We start from the raw sequence: 26,396 nt of genomic DNA, 5'->3' as shown, positions 1-26,396 counted from the left end.
CAACGTTGCTCCGTGATGGGAGGAGGTGGAGTAAGTCTTTGTCTGAGTAGGAAATTACACCCAGGCTTTAAAATGTGCACGGTAGCTTTAAAGATGTCTTCTCTTCTCTTTATTGAGACGTACGTTTCTACACGGTGTCGAGTGTTTCCCATTATTTTTCCACTCTTCCACATATGAACATGTATCTTTCAGCTCTCTCGACGTTGTGATCCATGCACTCTCTCCCTTCCTTGTGAGGTTCAGCTCTCTGGTCTGCTCCATCGCAACGGTCCAGAGAGCCAAACCACAAGCCTCAATTACCCAGCATTCCTCGAGATGAGAGGGGCCTCATGTAGCAGACTATGACATTAACATTCATGACAAACCTCGCAAGCCACAAAACTATTTCATGAGAGCAACAGTTGCAGAATTTCACCGCTTTCATCTTATTATTGTAACTTTTCTTGCTGGTTTCTTGTTTCTGTCAAAGGATGCAAGCCACTTCAAAAAACATACCAAAGCCAAAGCTATATTTAGTCAAATCTACCACATAAAATGTTTATGATGCCACATGAATATATATTTTCAAAGAAAACAACATGATAAATGTGATCGGAGCACTTAAATATGAACTGACCAAAGTAATTGCGTTCACACTTCCACTGGTTCATCAGTCATCATTCATATATATAAAAATATATCCAGCAGTTAAACACAGTTCATGAGCAGCTGAGACGACATGCTTGATGCCGTGGAGCTCCGCCTCCTCTGTGGCTCAATTATTAATTATATTAATTATCAAAGCTGTGCTCGCTTGTTTAGCCAAAGTTTATCCATATTCAACGTGTTGCGTATTTATATATAAATATATGATAAAGCAGGAATACTCGCACAGACACGATTCCTTGGTTTATAGTTTGATGCATTTTGGTGAACTAACATCTTGGAAATTTAGTAGCATTCACAATTTGTTGTGACATTTTTAAGCTTCATAGGTTTTAAATAACATATGTTACATTATGTGTTCCTCTTATTCCCTGTTTTCAGAGGGTGGATGTAAATTACTTTTTATTTAAAAATAATAAATGTGTCTGGTACTATTGCATAAAGTAAGGCATGCTATCTATAAGTCAGGACAGTATTGGTTGGCTGACGAAAACATCTTTGTTTCTACACAAATGGACTCGGACAGATTCATAATGCATAGACAGGTATTTTAATGTATGTTTCACCTACAAATCAGTTTCAAGCACAAGCCACCGACTCACACTGAGCAGTAGTCACGTTTCAACAACCCATGATGCATTGCATCTGTGTACAGTAGGTCCTGCAGCCTGAAACAGCATTTCTTAAAAAGGCAACATATTAATAATGTAAATACAACAAGTCTTAGCACACATTGGTCATTCATTACAAGGAGAAGCACAAATCACTTGATTATTCTTTGAAATTCATTTTTGGTTCAGGCTTTGTGGAAAGACATTAATTTGAGTACTCTTGGGATTGATTGTGCTGAACCAAAAGGACCTGCATTATGTTAATCTTTAACAATCGATCAAATTAATAATCATCAGTCGGCAAATTACAGGAGCTAAATTGAACTGCTGCAAATTAATTGTTTAAGTTGTTTTTGTGTGATATTGTCCGTCTCCTCGTGCCTCAGTGTCCTGAGCTTTATGAAGTGAACTTCAGAGGAGGAAACCACTCTTCACTCGGCTTCACACCTTCACACCTTCACACCTTCACACGTGACCGTAACCAATAGGAATGCAGGAGAAAGAGAAGAGAACTTACGCAACAGATGGAACTAGACGTGACCCTCTGGAACGTTAATCCAACTTTGCTCATGACAAACATTTGAAGATAATTCTGAACTTGTTAAAAGAGTAAAACATAGTATCTGCTTCCAAAGCACTCATCTCATGGCAACTGTTACGTCATCACAAGTAGTGGACGCTCTATTCCTTGTTGATCATGTATTGACAAGTTCAACCACATCATGCAAATGACATCAGGACCACAAGTCCAGAGAGGATGAGACCGCCACGCTGGAAGATCTTAAGACAGCCACTCAGTTCCCCAAAGAAAGCTCCTCTACACCTGATCATCAACACCATTCTTCCTGAAAAAGAGCCAACACTGCTATAAACTTGTCTATGCAACTTTTAAAAAGAGTCGGATGACTCTTCATGCACACGCACACACATAAAAACCACCGATGAAGGACAGTAAAGAGAAAGTGAGTCAATCGGATGCATATTCACATTAATCTAGGTTTCCCTTCTCAACGGGCTGCATGTGGAGGTAAATGAGAGCAAGAGGAGGCGGCTGTACGATGCTCATCACATTTAGGTCCTACTTAATCCTTCAAAGTCTGATCAATGCTTTCTGCACAAAATGTACCGTAGGATTTGTAATGAAATACATGAATACAGTATTTGAATCTGCTGGCAAAACAGAAATAATATTTCCCAAAAAATCTATTTCTGGGATTAAAAAAATTAAACATTAAGCCTGCCAGAAAGGTTTTAACAATTGTTTCATATTAATGTTGTTTTCACGGAGTGTGTATATATATATATATATATATATATATATATATATATATATATATATATATATATAAATGATGGTCCTCAAATTTGAGACGAAAAGCCTGAAATTCATTTTCAAAGCATAAAATGTGATACATAAAAAAAGTCTGTGCTTCAAGAAACAGACAAAAAGATTCAGACGCCACCAAATAAAGTCCTCCTCCTAAAGGCACCGTAGACAGATAGCTGTCCCTGTGCCGGAGGGTTAAAGGGGTTCTGGGCCTCTCAAGGATCCGAACCGCTGCATGGAAACACTACAGTGCCTCAAGAGAGATGGAGTTTTCATTGCATAAACTATTCTGTACTGATTGTCTAAAAGCACGACTTGAAGACAGAATGCAGAAGATTCGACTGAATTTCATTTCAAATACTGCAACAAAGCAAAATGCTCTTTTCCTCTTCAAACAACTTTGCACACAAAACTCCATCCTTTGGTATATAAGATAAAACATGCAAGGGGGAAACTCTCTCCTGATCATGCAGATATTGTCCCTGGATTTGCACTCTATAGCAGGAAGTTAAAAAGACAACAGAGAAATATATAAAACAATAAAACAAACATCATGAGTACAAACAGTGCCCAACAAGCTCTGTCCTGCTTCTGCAAAACCACCCCCTGACATGCTGGAGGAGAAGTTCATCTTCCCCTCCTTCCCTCGTATCCTTTCCCCATTTCATCTTATCCCAAACTACAAGCCCAGTCTGTAAAAGTAATCCTTCGGTACATCGTTATCCTCAAGTCTCCCTACTCCTCCTTTCATCCCAGTTTAGGTCTTCCCTCTCAGGATGGACAGGCTTGCCCCCCCTGCAGGCGTGAGGTTGGAATGACGCTGTATTCCTAACCAGATAAGGGGGAGATCGGGCCTCCGGTTCCACCGAGGGGGTTCAAATTGGAAAGTCGCTGGGATTGATCAGGCAAGTAAGTGGAGCAGCTGCAGGGATCACACCCTGCTGGTGGGGTGGCAGCGGAAGGTGCAGTTGGACATGGAGTCAGCTCCTCCATCCACATCCTGGGAGCCCTCACCAGCCTCTGAGAGAGAAAGAGGACGTTCCTTTTATAATAGATCAGTTCTGTCCCCGTCGTTCTTTAACCTAATGAATATGTTCTGGAAGCTGCATATCTTTGCTTATTTCATACTGTAGTTACAGTGTGTGCGAGTAGCTAAGCCACAGGTGGTACCTCCATCCTCCTCCGGCAGGGTGGGGCTGGGCCCCTCGTTACTGGTGCCCAGCTGGAGACGCCTCATGTGACGGACCACTGCTGTGGCGTTGAATGCTTGCTGCAGGGGAAAAGAGCCAAAGGGAACATCAGCCAGAACACCAGAACATGTCATTCATCGGCAGCCCAAAGCAGTGTGTTCCTGACACGCTCCATTGTATCCATTCACTGTGCAGTTCTAGTCCCTTTATGCTCCATTAGACAAACAAAGAGCTGTTGTGCTGGTTGAGTGTGGAGGATGAAAGCGGATACGTGTGCATCACCACCAGGTTTGATGTCTGAATATCCTTTGAGCTCTTCAAACATTGTGCATTTAAAGAGCAGTCAGCCCTTTTAAACCAAATTCTCTCAAAGTAGAAATCACGCCGGGAAGAAGGTCCAAGACGAACTGGACGTCTTACCTTCCACTTGCTCTTCGCAAAGTTCTTCTTGATCTGAGCACTGACAGACTCGTGGATGTTCTTCTCCAAAGCCGTATCGCCAGCAATCCTGAAGAGTAGTAAAACAGAGGAGCATAAACATATACGCATAAGGGTGCCACATACAGAATGAGTGCATCGTGCGGTGACAGGACCAGTACCAGGGGTGCTGCAGAGCCTGATCACAGGTGTATCGTGCGTTGGGGTCTTTCTGCATCAGGTGGACTATGAAGTCTTTAGCTAAAATTAAAAAAAGAGAGGTTAATTTAAAAAGAGATATTTGATCTTTGGCAAAGATAACATGTTTTGTCTGAACCTCATCCCTCAACATAGATCTACTCTCAGCTGAAGTGAATATCATTTTGTTGCATATACAAATAAGTTTATGTTTGTCATTATAATAAACATTTGTCATTATCATGGACGGGAAGCTGCATTAAGGAATAGCAGCATGTTAAATAACTGTGTTTCCTTGGTGTCATATACGAGATCATGCACTAATGAAAATCTAATGAGGGCTACACATCTAAAGTGAAATATACATTTCATATATTTGTCCTTTCTCGATGAAAAACTGAGACGAGAACGCTTAATAAGAGCTGTACCTGAATCAGAGATATCATCCCAATAAGGAGAATCAAACTCATATTCTGCCTTCAGGATCTGTTCAAATAGTTTGGCATCATTCTCGTCGTAGAACGGAGGGTAACCACACAACCTGAGACACAGCAGAGCACAGGAGCATCCAGGAGGTTAGAACTGAAGGCCTAGAAGCAGCCAGACTGTATCTATGTGTCTATGTATCCATGGAGCTATGTATCCATGGAGCTATGTATCCATGGAGCTATGTATCCATGGAGCTATGTATCCATGTATCTATGTATCCATGTATCCATGCATCCATGTATTCATGCATCCATGTATTCATGCATCCATGCATCCATGTATTCATGCATCCATGTATTCATGCATCCATGCATCCATGTATCCATGTATTCATGTATCCATGTATTCATGTATTCATGCATCCATGTATTCATGCATCCATGTATTCATGCATCCATGTATCCATGTATTCATGCATCCATGTATTCATGCATCCATGTATTCATGCATCCATGTATTCATGTATTCATGCATCCATGTATTCATGCATCCATGTATTCATGCATCCATGTATTCATGTATTCATGCATCCATGCATCCATGTATTCATGCATCCATGCATCCATGTATTCATGCATCCATGTATCCATGTATTCATGCATCCATGTATTCATGCATCCATGTATTCATGCATCCATGCATCCATGTATTCATGCATCCATGTATCCATGTATTCATGCATCCATGTATTCATGCATCCATGTATCCATGTATTCATGTATTCATGCATCCATGTATTCATGCATCCATGTATTCATGCATCCATGCATCCATGCATCCATGTATCCATGCATCCATGTATTCATGCATCCATGTATTCATGCATCCATGTATCCATGTATCCATGCATCCATGTATCCATGTATTCATGTATTCATGCATCCATGTATTCATGCATCCATGCATCCATGTATCCATGCATCCATGTATTCATGCATCCATGTATCCATGCATCCATGTATCCATGCATCCATGTATTCATGCATCCATGCATCCATGTATTCATGCATCCATGTATCCATGTATTCATGCATCCATGTATCCATGTATTCATGCATCCATGTATTCATGCATCCATGTATCCATGTATTCATGCATCCATGTATTCATGCATCCATGCATCCATGTATCCATGCATCCATGTATTCATGCATCCATGTATCCATGTATTCATGCATCCATGTATCCATGCATCCATGTATTCATGCATCCATGTATTCATGCATCCATGTATCCATGTATTCATGTATTCATGCATCCATGTATTCATGCATCCATGTATCCATGTATTCATGCATCCATGTATTCATGCATCCATGCATCCATGTATCCATGCATCCATGTATTCATGCATCCATGCGTCCATGCATCCATGCATCCATGCATCCATGCATCCATGCGTCCATGCGTCCATGCATCCATGCGTCCATGCGTCCATGCGTCCATGCATCCATGCATCGTGGGGAGGTGTACTCACAGAATATAAGCTATCACACCAATAGACCAGCAGTCCACTGCTTTGCTGTAGGGTTTCTGAGCCAACACTTCAGGGGCTGAAAGAAAAGAACAAGGTGATACATGAAGATAGATGTTTGATGACTATTGATAATGACATTAGCATGTAAACTGGAGACGTTCTTCATTTTGTGGTGTGACTGGTTGCAAAAGTAATTTACAAGCTTAAGCTGATGTTTTTTTACCGGGTTACAATGATTAATGATCTTTAATATCTGTATAAGCTGCCGGTGGTGTTTTAATCCAACACAGTACCGGTCAGATATTGTAAAGCTGATTTATTAGAAGCAATTGTTCAACATGGCTTCTTTACCAACATATCCAGGTGTTCCACAAGCGGTGGACATCACACTGTCAGAGCCCTCAATCTTAGACAGCCCGAAGTCACTGATCATGATCTTGGAGTCTTCGTCCATGCTGTCGTACAGCAGGTTCTCTGGCTGCAGCGAGCAGGGACACAACCACACAGTTAGTGAGCGAGCCGTCACACAAACCAGCAGCTGTGGATCTCTGGACTGACCTTCAGGTCACGGTGCACGATGCCCATGTCGTGCAGGTATTTGACGGCATCTAGAATCTGCTGAATGAGCTTGCTGGCGTCTTTCTCCGTGTAGAAGCCTTTCTCGATGATACGGTCAAAGAGTTCCCCGCCAGACACCCTGGACAAAGAGAGAGGTTCATGCATTGAAGTGAAAATATGGAATATGTTTTAAAGTATGACGACAACAAGCACACAATCAGACTGGAGATGATGGAGGAAGCCCACAGATTGTCATCGACAGCTAAGGATCTTGTTGTTACACAAGACAAAGTGCCATAAGGGAAATCATAAAATAGGAACATATATAAATACTCCTTATGAAATGTACTGCAGCTACGTCTCTATCAAACAAATGCATGAAGAAAGAAAGACAAACGTATTTTATTGGCTGCTTGCTATGAGACTGAGGAGCCACTAGATGGCGACCTCGCCCTGTTCATCTGAAGAGCCTCCGGCTCTAAACAGACACACCTTGGGAAGGAAATGTGAAGAAGAAAAACAAGAAATGGAGGAGAAGTCAAACAATAATCCAGAAAGTCAGACGTGAGGAAGTCAGAGCCTGAAGGGTTCATCTGTGGATCCGGAGGTGAAGCCTGACAGACAATAGGGAAGTATTAAAACAATGTCCCACTCGTTCTTCCTCCCTCACTTCCTCCCTCACTTCCTCTGCCTTTGATGTCCGATGTCTGTGATTAATACTTCAATTATTTATGTTGTCTGGAGCCTCACGGTGAACAGCGCTTCTGATCCTGATCGGTCCTTTCTCTCTCTCATTCTCTCTCTCTCTCTCATCCTCTCATTCTCATCCTCTCATTTTCTCTCTCTTCATAATAGTTCATTAATGTTCACAATAGTTCACATTAGTTCACAATAGTTCATAGTAAATGGCGCTGCAGCAGGAGACTCTACTCTAGTTAATTTCTTATCGTCTGCCGTTCACTCCTCACACTGCTCACTTGTCATTGTTCGGGCTGTCAATCATGAGATCAGCTGTTTAGATCAGCTGGTCTCCTCGACAATAGAACAATGAAACAATGACATCGTTAGCTTATCATCATCATCTGGCTGCCGTCTCTTTTAAATATGACTCTACCTTCAGTAGGTTCATGCTGCTGTTACACACTCCTCCTCCCTCACCTCCTCCCTCACCTCCACCTCCTCCCTCACCTCCACCCTCACCCTCACCTCCACCTCCTCCCCCACCTCCACCCTCACCTCCACCTCCTCTCCCACCTCCACCTCCTCTCCCACCTCCTCCCTCACCTCCACCTCCTCCCTCACCTCCACCCTCACCCTCACCTCCACCTCCTCCCCCACCTCCACCTCCTCCCTCACCTCCACCCTCACCCTCCTCCCCCACCTCCTCCCTCACCTCCACCTCCTCCTCCACCCTCACCTCCTCCCTCACCTCCCCCCCTCACCTCCACCTCCTCCCTCACCTCCTCCCCCACCTCCTCCCTCACCTCCCCTCCTACCCCCTCACCTCCCACCCCGTCTTCATCACATCTATCAGCATCACCACCAGGTCTTTTAATAATAAGCAACTATCTTTTTTTCATCTAACTCGTCCCTCCTGATTGAAGTGGCATTGACGTGCCACACACACACACACACACACACACACACACACACACACACACACACACACACACACACACACACACACACACACACACACACACACACACACACACACACACACACACACACACACACACACACACACACACACACACACACACACACACACACACACACACACACACAAAAATACTCACAGTTGCATGACAAGGTAGAGGTGTGATTTACTCTCAAATATCTCTTCAAGAGACACGATGTTGGCGTGTTTAATCCTGTGAAGAAGAAGAATAACTCATTGTTAGTCATTATTATTATATAAATAATGTCATTATTTATAATATTGGACCAGATTTAATAGTCAGTGTCTGTGTCCATCAGAGTTTAATCCAACATTCACATGTGTGGTGACGGGAATGAAAAGATGAATCACTGTATGCGTCATACACTCAGCGGCCACTTTATTAGGCACACCTGTACAGCTGTTGTGTTCACAGTCATGCCTCTCACCACAACAGGGCGTGTCCAACAAACGGCCATTCCTTTCTCATGAAATGACCTGGTTTTAATATGTATTTTCATATCATTTGCCTCGGTGTCTGAAGTATGAATGTGTGCTTGAATGTAGGAGGACAAAGACGACACGAAGCCATGTGTGAGTCAGCCGGAGCTCATGCTGGATTACGCAATGTCTCTCATCCAACTCATTCATCTGCTCAGAGTGGAGCAGGGATGGAGCATGAAGGGTGAACGGTGGACACGTGCACTCTCACACACAGTTCAGGAAGGTCACATGCACTTTTCATGAGAAGAGATGAACTCATGCTGCTCTATGGAGATCTGCTGAGTCATCTCCACGGCCTTCTTTAATCCATATTCCGTTGAGTTTATGTATTAATGTATTTAAATGGAATTACAATGATGATTCTTTTAGTGTTTTCTCACAGCTGTGAAACCATTTGTATTTATTGGTATTTTCCAGAGCGCCGAGTTTATTAATGAATTTATTAATACTTCTCAACCGTTGGCGGTTTTCTCCAACGGGCTTGTGGCCATAAACACACAATTATTAACATTATTTGTATAAGTCTTCTCAGAGAACTCCTCTGGCTACAACGGCGTTGGCACCGTGTGACTCGTCTGAGTAAATATTTGGTTTGGATAAAGTGGAGAGAAGACAAACGGACACGAGAGCTTCTAACAAACCGTCATCTGTCGCCAACAGAAACGGGGCCGGAGGGCACCGACGTGATCATGAATCTAGTTATGTTCATAATCGGATCAAAACACAGTGGCAGGTTGTGAGAATGAAGTTAACAACAATAAGTCACGAGAGACACCGCGAGGGAGCGCTGGTGCTGTGGACCGAGGTCACCGTCATCTCCAGTGTTGTCGGGAGGAAACTCAGAATATGGAACGACTGTACGGCACGATCAATTTAGTGTGATCAATACTTGGCTGATTTCACCTTTAACCGGACTAAATAATCCAATCTGATGACTTCCTGCAAACCAAAGGATTGTTTGCGTATTAATACACCAAAGCATCAGAGAATATGTGCTTCTTAACTCCTAAATGCTGCAGTGAATAAGACGTAACGTTGTGTAGAAACTAAACGAGGGACTTCAGGGTCCGTTTACCACAACGAGTGAAGTCATGTGATCCACTGTTAAGATGACAGTGTTGCATAATGCAACTTTGAGGAACCAGCTCCGTCAGACCCGGTCCACATGCTCTGCATACCGGCCAAGTTTACTCCATCCAACCCCCAGCTCTCATTCCTCCAGCTTCACCTCAGGACCAATCAGAGCTGTATACTGGCTGGAGTTGTGTCTCCTGTAACCCAGGCAACAAGAGCTCTAAAAATAACTTGGGATGCAATGTAGATCATTTTCACCCCTCATGAGGAAAGTATGCTTGAACCGCTCCACGAGAACCAGGAGTGTTATCTGTCCCACCAATACAATGGAGGAGAACCTCCAAACCCAACCCCAACGGTCACAAACCAGTCCAGCATCCGTCAGGTTCATCCTGAGGAACTGGGCCGCTCCTCAGTTTGACTTCAGATGGTTAATGGACCGGTACTTGTAGACATCTGTTCTCATCTTCTGACCACTCAGAGCTCTTTAACACTACATGACACCATTCCCTCACTGCACATCAGGACTAACCAACATTCACACACCGTAGAACAGCTACGGGAGACATTTAGGGGTTCAGTGCCTTGCCCAAGGACACATCGACATGGGCTAGCGGAGCCGGGGATCGAACCACCGATCCTCTGATTGAAGGACCACCCTGCTCCCTACTGAGCCACAGTGGCCCCTCAGATGAAAGTAGCCGGATCGTCCAGCGATCAGCTGCATGCAGCTTTAGCTCCGCCTCCCATCTACGGTTTGGCTTCCTGGAGCTCGGCTACGCCACAGAACGGGTTTCACAGGGACTTCTTCAGTAGAATGGAAACACTTCAGGGGAGTTTGTTCCTGATTAACCTGGAAATAGTTTCCTGAAATACAAGTTGGTCTTGGATGTTCTAGCAGATGCACCGACACCAGGAGGCCAGTTGTGTTTCTAGGGATGTGAGTGAACCTTTCTCCACTGAAGACAAGAATCCAGGTTTATGGATCCAAGTGTTACAGTGATCAAGAGAAACAAGGATGAAGCTCAATATGATGCTTATGGAGGTGCAGTAGATATCATATACGACCTAGACGTAGTAACTCACATCACATTATACAGTAATAAAGATAGTGAGGAAAATGGACCATGTTGGCTGCAGGCTAATGCTGCACGTGAAGGTTTGTGGTTTCAACATGTTTATGATATATTTACATCCGAGGACTAAAGGAATGTAGGGTCCACTTACTTGTGCAGGACTGCTATCTCGTTCTCAATGTTGCTTTCCTTGCCCTCCAAAGCCTTCTTGGGGATGCACTTGATAGCCACCAACCTCATGGTCTTCAGCTCCTCAGCCAGGACCACCTCGGAGAAAGCTCCCCTGAAACACAACACAGGTGAGTCTGTCAGACCTCAGTCCATCAGCAGGTTAGTCCATCAGCATCCATCCATACTGTACATACAGTACATACATACATACTGTACATACAGTACATACATACATCCATACTGTACATACAGTACATACATCCATACTGTACATACAGTACATGCATACATACTGTACATACAGTACATGCATACATACTGTACATACAGTACATGCATACATACTGTACATACAGTACATGCATCCATCCATACTGTACATACATACATACAGTACATACATACATACATACATCCATACTGTACATACTGTACATACATACTGTACATACATACATATTGTACATACATACTGTACATACTGTACATACATACACTACATACATACATACATACTGTGTACATACACACATACTGTACATACAGTACATACATACATACATATTGTACACACTGTACATACATCCATACAGTGCATACTGTACATACATACAGTACATACTGTACACACTGTACATACTGTACACACTGTACATACAGTACATACTGTACACACTGTACATACAGTACATACTGTACATACAGTACATACTGTACATACATACTGTACACACATACACGCTGTACATACATACATACTGTACATACTGTGCATACTGTACATACAGTACATACATACATACATACATATTGTACACACTGTACATACATCCATACTGTACATACAGTACATACATACACACTGTACATACATACATACACACTGTACATACAGTACATACATACAGTACATACTGTACATACAGTACATACAGTACATACATCCATACTGTACATACAGTACATACAGTACATACACACTATACATACATACACACTGTACATACAGTACATACATACAGTACATACAGTACATACAGTACATACAGTACATACTGTACATACATACTGTACATACTGTACATACATACATACTGTACACACTGTACATACAGTACATACATACAGTACATACATACTGTACATACATACTGTACATACATACATACTGTACACACTGTACATACTGTACATACATACTGTACATACATACTGTACATACATACATACACGCTGTACATACTGTACATACATACATACAGTACATACTGTACATACATACTGTACATACTGTACATACATACTGTACATACATACTGTACATACATACTGTACATACACGCTGTACATACATACTGTACATACATACTGTACATACATACATACAGTACATACTGTACATACATACAGTACATACTGTACATACATACTGTACATACATACTGTACATACATACAGTACATACATACTGTACATACATACTGTACATACATACATACAGTACATACTGTACATACATACAGTACATACTGTACATACATACTGTACATACATACATACTGTACACACTGTACATACATACACACTGTACATACTGTACATACATACACACTGTACATACATACTGTACATACATACTGTACATACATACTGTACATACATACATACTGTACACACTGTACATACATACACACTGTACATACAGTACATACTGTACATACATACAGTACATACTGTACATACATACTGTACATACATACATACTGTACACACTGTACATACATACACACTGTACATACAGTACATACTGTACATACATACATACATACTGTACACACTGTACATACATACTGTACATACATACTGTACATACATACATACACGCTGTACATACATACTGTACATACATACATACAGTACATACTGTACATACATACATACACACTGTACATACAGTACATACTGTACATACATACAGTACATACATACTGTACACACATACACGCTGTACATACATACAGTACATACATTTCTCCCAACACTAACATCAATAATGGACAACCAGTAACTCATACTAGCTTCTCTGTTGGTCTCCCACGACCCCTGGAAGACGTTTCTTACAACCTCTGTGTTTTGGACGAGCTCCAGAGATGTCAACCCGAGAGCTGCACAATAACCACGTGGAATACCGACCCACGGTTCTGGCTTCTGAATCAACTTCCCACCAACACCAGCAAGGAGACGCGTTCCAGGAGGGAAACAACCTTCTGAGCTCTGCACGAGCCCCGTGAGGCCAGAGGCTGAAAGCAATGCTGCTTGAAGGAGAAGCAGAGCGTTCATATGGCCTCGTGTTACTACATAAAGACTCATCATCCTGCTCACCATGATGCAATATCCTTTTAATTAGCATGACCACTATTTCACATGTCAGAGACGAGAAGGTACGACTTCCCTTCAGCAGACGGAAGACTCAAGGCCAGATCTATTAACTCCCAGTTATGCTTTGTGGTATGAATGTGCTGCACTGTATATGTAATAGATGTGTGTATCTGCTCAATAGATGGCAGGAATGTCCCGCAGCATCAAAGACCACTCAAACCTCGTGGAGGAGGTGTCGCCATGTCCCACCACATCTTACGAAGCTTCCTCTTGTGTGTTCAGCTCGTGTGTCATCAGGATACCAGCTGAGCTGCTCGTGCATGTTCATCTTCAAACATCACTGCGGTCGGGAGGTCAAAGGCCACGCAGGTCACTAGCATCACCTCTGGGATTCAAAGACAGAGACCACCGCACACCACCAGCTGCTGAGGTAAAAACATCCTGCATGTACCTCATTAAGGCCACACAGCGTGTGTGTGTGTATGTACAGTATGTGTGTATGTGTGTACAGTATGTATGTACAGTATGTGTGTATGTATGTGTGTACAGTATGTGTACAGTATGTGTGTACAGTATGTATGTACAGTATGTGTGTATGTATGTGTGTACAGTATGTGTGTATGTGTGTACAGTATGTATGTACAGTATGTGTGTATGTATGTGTGTACAGTATGTATGTACAGTATGTGTGTATGTGTGTACAGTATGTATGTACAGTATGTGTGTATGTATGTGTGTACAGTATGTGTACAGTATGTGTGTACAGTATGTATGTACAGTGTGTGTATGTATGTGTGTACAGTATGTGTGTATGTGTGTACAGTATGTATGTACAGTATGTGTGTATGTATGTGTGTACAGTATGTGTACAGTATGTGTGTACAGTATGTGTGTATACAGTATGTGTGTATGTGTATACAGTATGTCATCTAGCACATGGCTCCTCATCTCCTCATCTAGCACATGGCTCCTCATCTCCTCATCTAGCACATGGCTCCTCATCTCCTCATCTAGCACATGGCTCCTCATCTCCTCATCTAGCACATGGCTCCTCAGTGGGAGCACGTGTAAGAAAGGTCAAAAGGTTTAGCTGAAACACGAGGTCCCAACCCAAGAGGGTCCACTATTAAACGAGCATTCTGTCACTACTACTAGGTAATTGCATCTTTCTTCCAGTACTGGTTCACTAACAGAGGGACCTCCATTACACCTAAAAGGGGACATCAACCTCAGAAGCTCAGACAACACACTGAAGCCCTTTAAGTAACAACAACTGCTTCTTGTGCTCACAAATCAACAGGAACGTAAAAGTGCCACAGAAAGGCCATTAGCTTTGGCATGGATCCAGCTGTGTGGAGGAGGTGCTGCACATTCCTGTGCATCATCTGGAGGATTGGGTTGACATTGTCCATGCTCCCTCCGAGGGGCTCTGGGGACACATTGGGACTAGCGAACCCCCTCCAGTGGCACGTAGCTCACCGCGAGGCGGTTATTCCCCCAATCAGAGAAACCATCACCCTTCTTCATTTGGCCCGTTAGCCCTGACTTCCTGTCCTCAAATGGCTCTTCACATTGTTAACACACTTCCTTCTTTCTGGATATCGGTGACCTGCAGGGGAGCAGTGTGCTTGTGTTGAGCAACAACACATTAGAAACAGCTGCATTCTGAACACATAACACAAGACCCTGATGATATTTATAGAATTATATGGAGCTATTGGCTGGCAGTGATCTGCTTAGTCCTACTATTCAACCATCCAGCGCTTAAGACCTTCTAGTGGAGAAACAACACCCAACTAAAGTAAACTACCACCCTGCCCACAAAATATGAAGAGCATACTTGTGATGAATATTTGATGGTTGCCGAGTAGTGAGTTTGCTGAGAGCTTAATCCTCATGAAGGTTTCAACTGGATTATGAGGTAAACAACTATGTGTGCCAAGCTGCTCCTTGCAGCACATTCTTATCTCCACATGGGACATGTGTCCAAGAGAAGGATGCACACACACACACACACACACACAGCAGGGTGCGGTCGCTCTGTGCAAACACATCACAAAGAGTGACGAGCAGCAGCGTGTGAAGTCAACATTTACATGCCGACAAACCAACACTCATTTCGGTGATCCGATCCAAACACTTTGCATGTCACACAAACAGAGTTCTCTTAACTGATCGAAAGGTTGGACCATCACTCTGATGACATCACAGCACACTTGGTGTTGCTTAGTTTCACTACGAGGAACCTTTTCACGTGTGTCACACGAAGCCTCACTTGTGCAGGACTCTGTGGTCACACACAGATGAACCCAGCAGAGCTCGGAGGATTTCCAATGACAACAACAACAGAGCCGTGGACATATTACTGACAACCTTTACATCAACCTTTACATGCATCTCTCTCTCTCTCTCTCTCTCTCTCTCTCTCTCTCTCTCTCTCTCTCTCTCTCTCTCTCTCTCTCTCTCTCTCTCTCTCTCTCTCTCTCTCTCTCTCTCTCTCTCTCTCTCTCTCTCTCTCTCTCTCTCTCTCTCTCTCTCTCTCTCTCTCTCTCTCTCTCTCTCTCTCTCTCTCTCTCTCTCTCTCTCTCTCTCTCTCTCTCTCTCTCTCTCTCTCTCTCTCTCTCTCTCTCTCTCTCTCTCTCTCTCTCTCTCTCTCTCTCTCTCTCTGTGTGTGAGCAGATGGTAATCTGCTGTGCTGCACAGGAGGCTGTGCACATGCAGACACGCACAGTGCACATGTCATGTAAACTCAAATAATACCAATGTGGATGTTCCTCATGGAACCACAGGACCTGGTGTGTGGGGCGACACCGTGCTCGACTGTCGGCCACGTACTCAAACTCCAACCAATGTGCAATCTGTCCTGCTGAGAAGTTGGTGAAGAAAAGCATGCGAGCAGATGACCAAATGGTAACTGTGGAAAGGTCAGAGAGACGTGGGGAAGGACCATCTGGTCCAATCAGAACTGACAGAGACCCAACTGGGATGTTGTGGGCCCTCCAAATATCTCCTGAAGCAAACCACACCCCCCAAGCTGCGTTGTGGAAGCTGCAATGCAATGAATAGAGACACGTAACCAGATTTAAGATAATGAAGGGAGATCTGTCCTTTTAAGAACACAATGAGGGGTCCATGTTGTGTGTACAGCTGCAGGTTTACGTCTAACTGGGATATTTATCCCGTGCTTTGGAAGTCTCCACTGGTTTGTTTGTGACTCAGCTCCGTCATATATTTAGACAAATATAACAAGTCACAACCCAGATGTTACTGGGCTGAAGCTCTGTGAGCAAAGAGAATAGAAACATCGATTCTCTGTAAAGTGTGTGTAAACGTGTGTGATGAGAAACATTAATGTGCTGCTTGATATTCTTTTGGTTGCATAAGGAATAGAAAATGTTTCCAGATGAATACATATACACCAAATATTGCACTTTGCATACAATCTGCTGCTTCCATCGTCTTCGTAGCCCTTAATGTGTGTGTTGCCATGGTAATGCTATGTAACTGTGTCCTTTGCTCATGACCATATTAAGAAGTACTGAGTTCACATAACGTGTGGTGAACAGGTTTAACTCTGCATCTCTATACAAATTCATGGTTTTGGGTTTCATGGTCATCTTCTAGTTGTAAAGCAAAAGGCCAAAGAAGCTTCTCTAAACTCTGCTTCACATCAAAGCTGCTGAAGCTAAACATGTCCTGGACACACGCACGCACGCACACACACACACACACACACACACACACACACACACACACACACACACACACACACACACACACACACACACACACACACACACACACACACACACACACACACACACACACACACACACACACACACACACACACACACACACACACACACACACACACACACACACACACACACACACACACACACACACACACACACACACACACACACACACACACACACACACACACACACACACACACACACACACACACACACACACACACACACACACACACACACCTCTTACCAAATCAATCAGCCAATAAGCAGATCATACGGCCAGCGAGCGCTGCTGGGTCACCGTGAGTGACAGAAGCAGGCGAGGGCCGATCAATCACCCCAATGATTTTAGATGATTACCCCCCACCACCTCCCCCCCCCTGTCCCTCACATCCATTACCTCCCCTCCCCTCCCCCACACCTTCAAATATCATCATAGAAACAGGAGCTGCAGCCACGTGCACGTAAACAACACAAAGATCTGCTTTATTGAACTGAAGACTCTCTCATAACTTGTGTGTGGCATTAATATTCCTTCCTGACTCTCTGGCATGTTGTTGAGATGGACATCAAAGTAGAACTGGTGCATCGCTAAAAATAGCTTCATGTAATGCAGTCATGTAATAGTGACGGCTAACTACGGAAAATATCAATATCTCTTTTGCACTGTGTGTGTGTGTGTGTGTGTGTGTGTGTGTGTGTGTGTGTGTGTGTGTGTGTGTGAATGCACGAGCAGGTTTGAGTGATGACCCACTGAACAGCAGGAAGTCACATGACATAAAGCCAAGGGGGGGGCAAAGGGTCTTCAAAGTTACCCTCGATGTCACTGCGAAAGTAGATTATTATACGTATTATTATTATTATTATTATTATTGTCTCTTAATGAGGTGACAGGATGGGCTGAGGTGGACAGATGAAAATACTTTTTAATATCATCTCATTATTACTTACACTGTGATATTGTCTTGAATGAGATGAACTAAGAGAGAGAGAGAGGAGAGAGAGAGAGAGGGTAGAGAGAGAGGAGAAAGAGAGAGAGAGGGTAGAGAGAGGAGAAAGAGAGAGAGAGAGAGAGAGAGAGAGAGAGAGAGAGAGAAGACAGAGTGAGAGAGAGAGGGGAGAGAGAGGAGAAAGAGAGAGAGAGAGAGAGAGAGGAGACAGAGTGAGAGAGAGAGGGGAGAGAGAGGAGAAAGAGAGAGAGAGAGAGAGAGAGAGGAGACAGAGTGAGAGAGAGAGGGGAGAGAGAGGAGAAAGAGACAGAGAGAGGGGAGAGAGAGAGAGGAGAAAGAGAGAGAGAGAGGAGACAGAGTGAGAGAGAGAGGGGAGAGAGAGGAGAAAGAGAGAGGAGAAAGAGACAGAGAGAGGGGAGAGAGAGAGAGGAGAAAGAGAGAGAGAGAGGAGACAGAGTGAGAGAGAGGAGAAAGAGAGAGAGAGAGGGGAGAGAGAGAGAGGAGACAGAGAGAGAGAGAGGAGAAAGAGAGAGAGAGGGGGGGGAGCTTAACATAAGTAGAAAAGAGGAAGAGGATCCGAGTTGATTGACAGCTGTTGCCTCATTATTAATCTGTTTTGATGATTGGCAGCAGCATCTGGTCTGTAATCACTAAACTGTCAGAACTGCTTGTGAAGCTGTAATCGTTTACTTATCATAACCTGATCTGTGATATCTAAACAACATAAGCAACATTTTAATGTGTTTTAGACGTTAATGTGTTGAACACGTTATTCAGTGATGAGGATCTTTGTAGCACCGACACAACATCTGCTCCATGGCTGAAATATTAATGAAGACGGCTCAGGAAATATGATCATATTTAAAATAATAAGAGCACATTTAAAATAATATAATATTTAAAATAATAATAAGACCACATTTAAAATGATATGGTAATATTTAAAATAATAATATGAGCACATATAAAATAATAATATGAGCACACTGAAAGAGAAATATCTGGATGTATGTTTTCCCGTAAAAAAGAGAGCAAGTTCATCTCTTGCACACATTAGAGGATTATTAATAGCAAATCAAAAACTTAGTTTCCATAGTGACTGTTTGAGTCCATTATGGAAAGTGTCTCCTGTTGTTACCAAGACAACAGCCCGGGCTGAGCGGTGGCTGATCGCTCAGGTGGAGGCCTGAAGGGGACCAGGGGATGCTCCTGTATGCATGTACTGATACACCAATACTATGTGTGTGTGTGTGTGTGTGTGTGTGTGTGTGTGTGTGTGTAACCGACTCATCACTGGCCGCATATCAATAAGATCACTGTTGCTCGTTCTCATGCACTTCATCTGATGATTCCCATACATCTTAAATAATTAAGCATTTTTTATCAGATTATTTGGCCTTTGCAGCGTTTGTGTCTGTTATTGGAGCGACAGGAAGAGTTTCCTTATTAATAGATTATTTATGTAAGAGGTTTCTTCATGGCGTGCTCGTCATGTGTTCTACTCAGTAAGTAAAGTAAACTCACGATGCAATAATACAATATTAGGTTTAATCTTTGCACTCTTAGCCCTGAGCTCACAAGGATGTTTGGAGAAGGTGCATCAGGTGAGACTCCTTGGATAAACATCCTGTCTCATGACACCCAGACCCAAGATCAAGGATCTTAGAACACAGTCGGAGGATTAGAAGAGTCACTCTGAGCGGCTGCTGCCCATTTAGGAAAGCTGGGGAGCGTTGCATTGTGGGACGGACAGCAGGACCAGTGAGACGGGAGGAAAGGTCAAGAGGACAGAGATGGTCCCGTCATAGTGATGGAATATGAATAAGTGTCCTGTATAGCTACCAGAACTAGGTTCTATATAATATATAAACACGCACACACACACACACGCACACACACACACTATACCAGAGTCACAATACAGACACATCCAACATAACTGGAAACAGCCCAACAGTGAGAAGAAACAGAAAGCAGGATATAATAACAATAATAATATTCATATTCATAATATTTAACTAGCCAATGTCTTGCAATGAGACATTTACATGTGTACATGTATACAGAATAGTGCTGGAAACCCTGCATATCAACAACAACAACAACAACAACAACATGTGCCCATTCAACATTCATACAAAGACCTCGTTCACAGCTCCACTGGAGATGTGGGCGGGAATGGTCTGTCTATATGTCCACCTGACCAGGTGAACCCGGTCCAGGTGAACCCGGTCCAGGTGAACCCGGTCCAGCTGAACCCGGTCCAGCTGAACCCGGTCCAGCTGAACCCGGTCCAGCTGAACCCGGTCCAGCTGAACCCGGCCTTCACCCAGTGTCAGCTGGGAGAATTTGTACACAAGTTCATTGTGAAGTAATCTAGTTCATTGTGAAGTAATCTAGTTCGTTGTGAAGTAATCTAGTTCGTTGTGAAGTAATCTAGTTCATTGTGAAGTAATCTAGTTCATTGTGAAGTAATCTAGTTCATTGTGAAGTAATCTAGTTCATTAGCAATACTTCCTCTGCTTTGTGTCTCACGTTCCCTTTTTGTTCTTCATATTGTGAACTTGTGTTTGTGATCATGTGACATGCAGAGGGCAGAACATCTGTGGCTGGTTTGAGGACCATCAACCGGTTTATGATGACAGTCATTAGAAGCTTCACATTGATAATATTTCAGAGCTGTTCCATGATTTAAGATCTGCAGGCTTATTGGAATCTTTTGCATTAGACTGCATCCAAATAAGCCTGTGTATTTGATGGAAAATAACCTTTTTGGAGTTTTGCCCACATCAAATAGTCCCACGTGCTGCGATGTACACAGCATCATGTTACTGGATGGAGGAGGAATCTGAAGGAAGGTTATTAGCCAGCATGAACAGACTGGAGTGATTGCTTTAAATATTAATAATATGAAGTCTCTCTGTGTTTTAATTAAAGCACACAAATAGCTGCTGCCATTGACATTGTATGAAGAGGTGATCTGAGCAGCTGAAAATGAAGGTGCAACTTCATGCCAAAATAAAAGCACCACGTGATCCACATTAAAAGTCATCGGTGCTGCTCCGCCCACATCGGCAGAAGCAAATCTGTGAGGAACCATGAAATTACCAAAGTGGAAAGAAGCTGCAAAGAAACTTTACCAAACGTGTGCAGCTCGCCCCGCTTCACGTTCCCATTGGAGCATGGACACGTGCACCAAACACATGCACGCCCAGGTAGCGTCTATTGAGCCACGACACAGCAATCTGCCCAAATACCGGCACCATAACTCCTCAGATGAAGTTCTGGGCTTCAGCCATGCGAGAGGACCGGCTGAGGGAACCAAGGCACACTTACGTTCCCAGGACCTCTTTGAAGTCGTACTGATCCTTCACATCGGTGGTCTTCTTCTTCCAGGCGTGGCAGTCGTCCCCCAGCGACATCTTCTTGGTGTTACGGTCAGAAACAATACTAGTGAGGAAGAAGAGGAGGAGACGCTCATTAATGCGTTCCAGCAGCAATAAACACAACAAAGCACTCATTGTGCTGCTCACTCTTCATATGGTCGATCGTATTGACTGATAAACATCTTGTTATGACACCCCACAGTGTGCGATGCATGAGGTCATGTGTTCATCTGCCGGGTGAGCGTTATGATGATGCTCTGTGGTCCCAGGAGGAAGGGCAGTAACTTCTCATGGAGCCATCAGCGTCGTGTAAATGCTCCTCACTGGGACTATGTTCACTTCACAGGTGAATAAAGAGTCGCTGGTACTCTGGTTCATGCTACGGTGTTACTTTGGAGGTTCAACATGGCCGACATGAAGCGGAGCTCCTCTAGTTTGTTCTGACAGGTTATGCCCGCAGTCATGTTCAAAACACTTTATGATCAGCAAGTGTGGAATTTATGGTCTGGAGGGCTAAAAGTCACCGTCTACTGGGGTAATAAGTAAACTGAGTCCTTTCATACCACCGCCCAGAATGGGACCCTGGTGTCCACTCTGCAGCGCGGTCAACCTGATGGGTTATTGGATGTCAGCTGATCGGGGATCAACTGTCCTTTAAGCCTCAGAGACACAAACAATGTTCATTCTACTTTGTTTCATGAGTTTCAGAAGAAGCCAACGCTCAGATGTTCGTCCTCGTCTCCCTGTGCTGTACGGCCGTCACATCTAATCCCAGAGAGGACCTCCGACTGCAGACCTGCAGGACTAAAATAGCCCTGTTGGTATCAGCACGCCTCCTCCTCTGTTCCTGCTGCCTGCCTCTCTGCCCGTCTGTCTGCCTGGCTGGCTGTCTCTCTGCTTGTTTCTATGTATCTCTGTCTGTCTGCCTCTCTGTCTGTCTGCCTACCTGCCTGCATATCTGTCTGCCCATCTGTCTGTCTGCCCGTCTGTCTGCCTGTGAGATGATGCAACGTATTGTTCTGGATAACAGGAACAAAGTGCATGGTTCACGGTTCTCCTCTGCGTTCCCTCTGAAGCAGGAAGCGGCTGTGGAGCGGGCTGGTGACAGCGAGCTGAGGCTTGAGCCGTAAGAGGAAGTCTGGCCTGCGTTCCTTTAGCAGCTGCTGCCGGGCACAAACAATGCACCAGATAAGATAATCCTTTATTAGTGCCTGGAACTCTGCTCCTCAGCACATCTTCAGCTCTCTTTCTGTGAGAAGCCAGGGTCCACTACGGAGCCTGATGTTTCATAAACAGTGTTTTCATTGTCAAAGGTCTGGAGTAGATCAATGCGTACGAGTTCAGAAGGATACGACTGTTATGTGAGATTCTTTCTAATGTCTGGGAATGAGGTTGAAGACTATCACTTTGTAATGCAGCTTCTTAAATGGGAAGATTGGCTTGCTTTTGTCAGCATAATTCTTGGATGATAAAAACAATAATAGCAGCAGCTCTCCACGCCATATTATTCAGACAGGGCGTTAAAGTGCATCGCTCAGACTAGAGAGTCCGAACCTTAATAAACCTAAAATAAGGATCCTTTGAAGGAAGCAGTGAGCTCGCTCAGATGAGATTCATTGAGATTAATGTTCATTCATGCACCGACAATGTGTGATATTGAACATCAAAGTCATTTAAACATCAAAGTCATTTAAGTCTATGAATGCATCAACCTTTGCTCGTCATTGGCTGAATTCATTCTAGGAGTTGAAAGGAAATAGCAGCATGCAGCTACGTCTCCTTCAGAACATCTGGAGATATGTTTTACATGAGGCAGCTTCATATCACATTTCAAATCACATATTTCAAGCAATTGGAGCTTTCAGGATCAAGTAGAGCAAGGGGTCTGTTTTTAGGGGCAAGTTTCCAAACGTGGGATAGAAGAGGAGAGACACATGCGGGTATTGTATGAGCACGAAGAGGGGCTGTCCACTGGGGACCCCCAGCCTAGCCCATGAAGCTAGAGGATTTAAGAGGCTGGACATGGGGAGATGCACGATACCAAAACCACAATCCTCCTCTAAGCGTGACATGCAGCATTCATCCCAGACACAGAAGAGTGGCTGTACTCACTGGTTCCCCATTCCTGTGATGTGCAGTGGACAGAAGAAACACACACATGGACACCACCACAGTTAGACGGACCACAAGGGGCAGCTGAGACACACACACACACACACACACACACCTATTATTTCATATCTCAGCAGGCAATCTACGGCCCAGCTCAAAACTGAGAGAAGATCCTGAAGTTCAGAACAGAGACCTGTCACCTGACTCATGTCAACGGACTGCATTTCTGTGACCGTTTGTGATAATCTTCATCTAGTCGTCTCCGGGGCTTAGAGAGGTCAGAGCATAGCTACATGTTTACAGCTACATGTTTACAGCAACATGTTTACAGCTACGCGTTTACAGCTACGTGTTTACAGCTACGTGTTTACAGCTACATGTTTACAGCAACATGTTTACAGCTACGCGTTTACAGCTACGTGTTTACAGCTACGCGTCTGATGTTTACAGCTACGTGTTTACAGCTACGTGTTTACAGCTACGTGTTTACAGCTACATGTTTACAGCCACGTGTTTACAGCTACGTGTTTACAGCTACGTGTTTACAGCTACATGTTTACAGCTACGCGTCTGATGTTTACAGCTACATGTTTACAGCTACATGTCTGATGTTTACAGCTACATGTTTACAGCTACATGTTTACAGGTACATAACTGATGTTTACGGCTACATGTGTGATGTTTACAGCTACATGTTTACAGGTACATAACTGATGTTTACGGCTACATGTCTGATGTTTACAGCTACATGTTTACAGCTACATAACTGATGTTTACAGCTACATGTTTGCATACAGTACAATGCTTCTTCTTCTAATTCTTCATGTTCGTTAACTTCAAGGCTTTAACAGTCTCTTGCATACCGCTCTAAGAAGCTTGAGGCAGCACGAGAAAATCTGCATTCACGCATTTAGTTCAACAGCAAGAATTAGTCAGGGAGCAGCTCCCTGTTTATGATGTCTTTTTAAGATATGTATAAATAAATATAAACAATTACTGTAGTAACTGTTCATATTTAAACACTTTCATGTCAACTGCAACCATTACATTTCATTGTTTGGCCTTTTCTCACCTCATGGAGCCTTTTTTGACCCATGCCATGTGTGGTTATCTTATATATTACATATCTTATCTTATCTTATCTTATGCATGTCTGTGAAGCCGAACACAGATTTCCATGCCAGTTGACAATTCAATCCAATTCAGTTTATTTTGTATAGCCCAATATCACAAATTACAAATTTGCCTCCGAGGGCTTTACAATCTGTACACATACGACATCCCTGTGCCAGGACAATAAAGATTCTAACACATAGACCTCATGAACTTATATTGGAATAGCTCATCTCCTCCATCGCTCCACTGCCCTCGATCCACCAGCTCTGGGTGGAGGCAAACGGAGAGCTTTCCAACAGCCTAATTGGTCAGCTGGTGTCGATGACGTACATTAAATCTCCTCTTAAGCTCATTAATTCCCACACACAGACGAGGTGAGAGAGAGAAATAGAAAGAGGGAAGACGGCATTAGGGAAGGGGTCAAAACTAAAAAGTCACGTCATTTCAGACCGTAAAATGTAGACTATATGATTTGATGAATTCAGAGCTCGATCTGCAGCTTCTGCTCCATGCACGCGCCCACATGTGCACCCTAACTTGAGCCCCCGGAGTAACGACAGTTTTAAAGTGACGCCATCCCCCCAAAGAGCGGCTGGACGCGTCCCTTCAAGCGGGGCGTGAGCGCGTGGGCTGTCAACCCCCCTCGACCTCCTCCATGCAGCCTTTGGGGGAAAGTCCGAGTCCGGGTCCGAGTCCGAGTCCGAGTCCGGGTCCGAGTCGCGGCAGCAGTCGTTCATACCTGAAATGTTCCCGGTCGGGAGGGTCCAGCAGGCGGGTCCGGTGTCCGTCTGTCGGCTCTACAACTCCGAGCGCTCTCACGCGGAATCTTTACTCGGCAACCTCCCCGGCAGCGCTCGTCCTGACGTCACCACCCGGTAGGACCGCCCACGGACCAATCGCTGCTCGAGCTGTGGCGCAGGTAAACGGTTCCGCGGACGCTCATTGGTCACCTGTCAGCCCCTTCACACGTGATCGCCGGGCTGCGCTCAGGATGAAGCGCGTGGAGGTGTGTGGATGTTGGCGTGCAGCCTCCCGTTATTGGTATTACTATTATTATTATTAATATGAAATAGCCTGCTGGAATAACACACACATAGAAACACGACATTCTGTCTGTATTGCATGCTTTATCTTGTAAATGTATTACTTTGCGCGTGTCCATATCCACGCACGGTTTGGGTTATCTGTGTCTAATGTGAGTATGTCTATGTGTTTTTGGCTGAATAACCAATACCAAACCAATATAATGAATATATTGGTGGCGGATTCCTGCAGGCGCAAACCGACTCACTGGAG

General features: G+C 43.8%; 1 protein-coding gene across 4 annotated transcripts; it reads right to left on the bottom strand.

Annotated features, from left to right (window-relative positions):
• Positions 1–1,176: 1,176 nt before the first annotated feature.
• Positions 1,177–25,958, bottom strand: camk1b (calcium/calmodulin-dependent protein kinase Ib). 4 transcript variants are annotated; one of them, XM_034532658.1, is made up of 12 exons: positions 25,840–25,958; positions 21,823–21,936; positions 11,378–11,509; positions 8,712–8,786; positions 6,913–7,051; positions 6,706–6,832; positions 6,355–6,430; positions 4,817–4,929; positions 4,373–4,451; positions 4,194–4,281; positions 3,754–3,853; positions 1,177–3,603 (listed from the first exon to the last, which is right to left on the bottom strand). In XM_034532658.1, exons 2-12 carry the CDS (start codon positions 21,906–21,908, stop codon positions 3,515–3,517), a joined length of 1,104 nt encoding a protein of 367 aa, XP_034388549.1. In that variant the 5' UTR covers positions 21,909–21,936; positions 25,840–25,958; the 3' UTR covers positions 1,177–3,514. The 4 variants fall into 4 exon arrangements, with proteins under 4 accessions (XP_034388549.1, XP_034388550.1, XP_034388551.1 ...); XM_034532659.1 differs by lacking the exon at positions 21,823–21,936 and having other exon boundaries at positions 25,840–25,956; XM_034532660.1 differs by lacking the exons at positions 21,823–21,936; positions 25,840–25,958 and adding an exon at positions 15,617–15,700.
• Between the last annotated feature and the right edge of the window lie 438 nt (positions 25,959–26,396).

The sequence above is a fragment of the Cyclopterus lumpus genome, chromosome 5, assembly GCF_009769545.1.
Source record: "Cyclopterus lumpus isolate fCycLum1 chromosome 5, fCycLum1.pri, whole genome shotgun sequence".
NCBI classification, from domain to species: Eukaryota; Metazoa; Chordata; class Actinopteri; order Perciformes; family Cyclopteridae; genus Cyclopterus; species Cyclopterus lumpus.
This window is presented reverse-complemented; position numbering and strand designations above follow the sequence as displayed.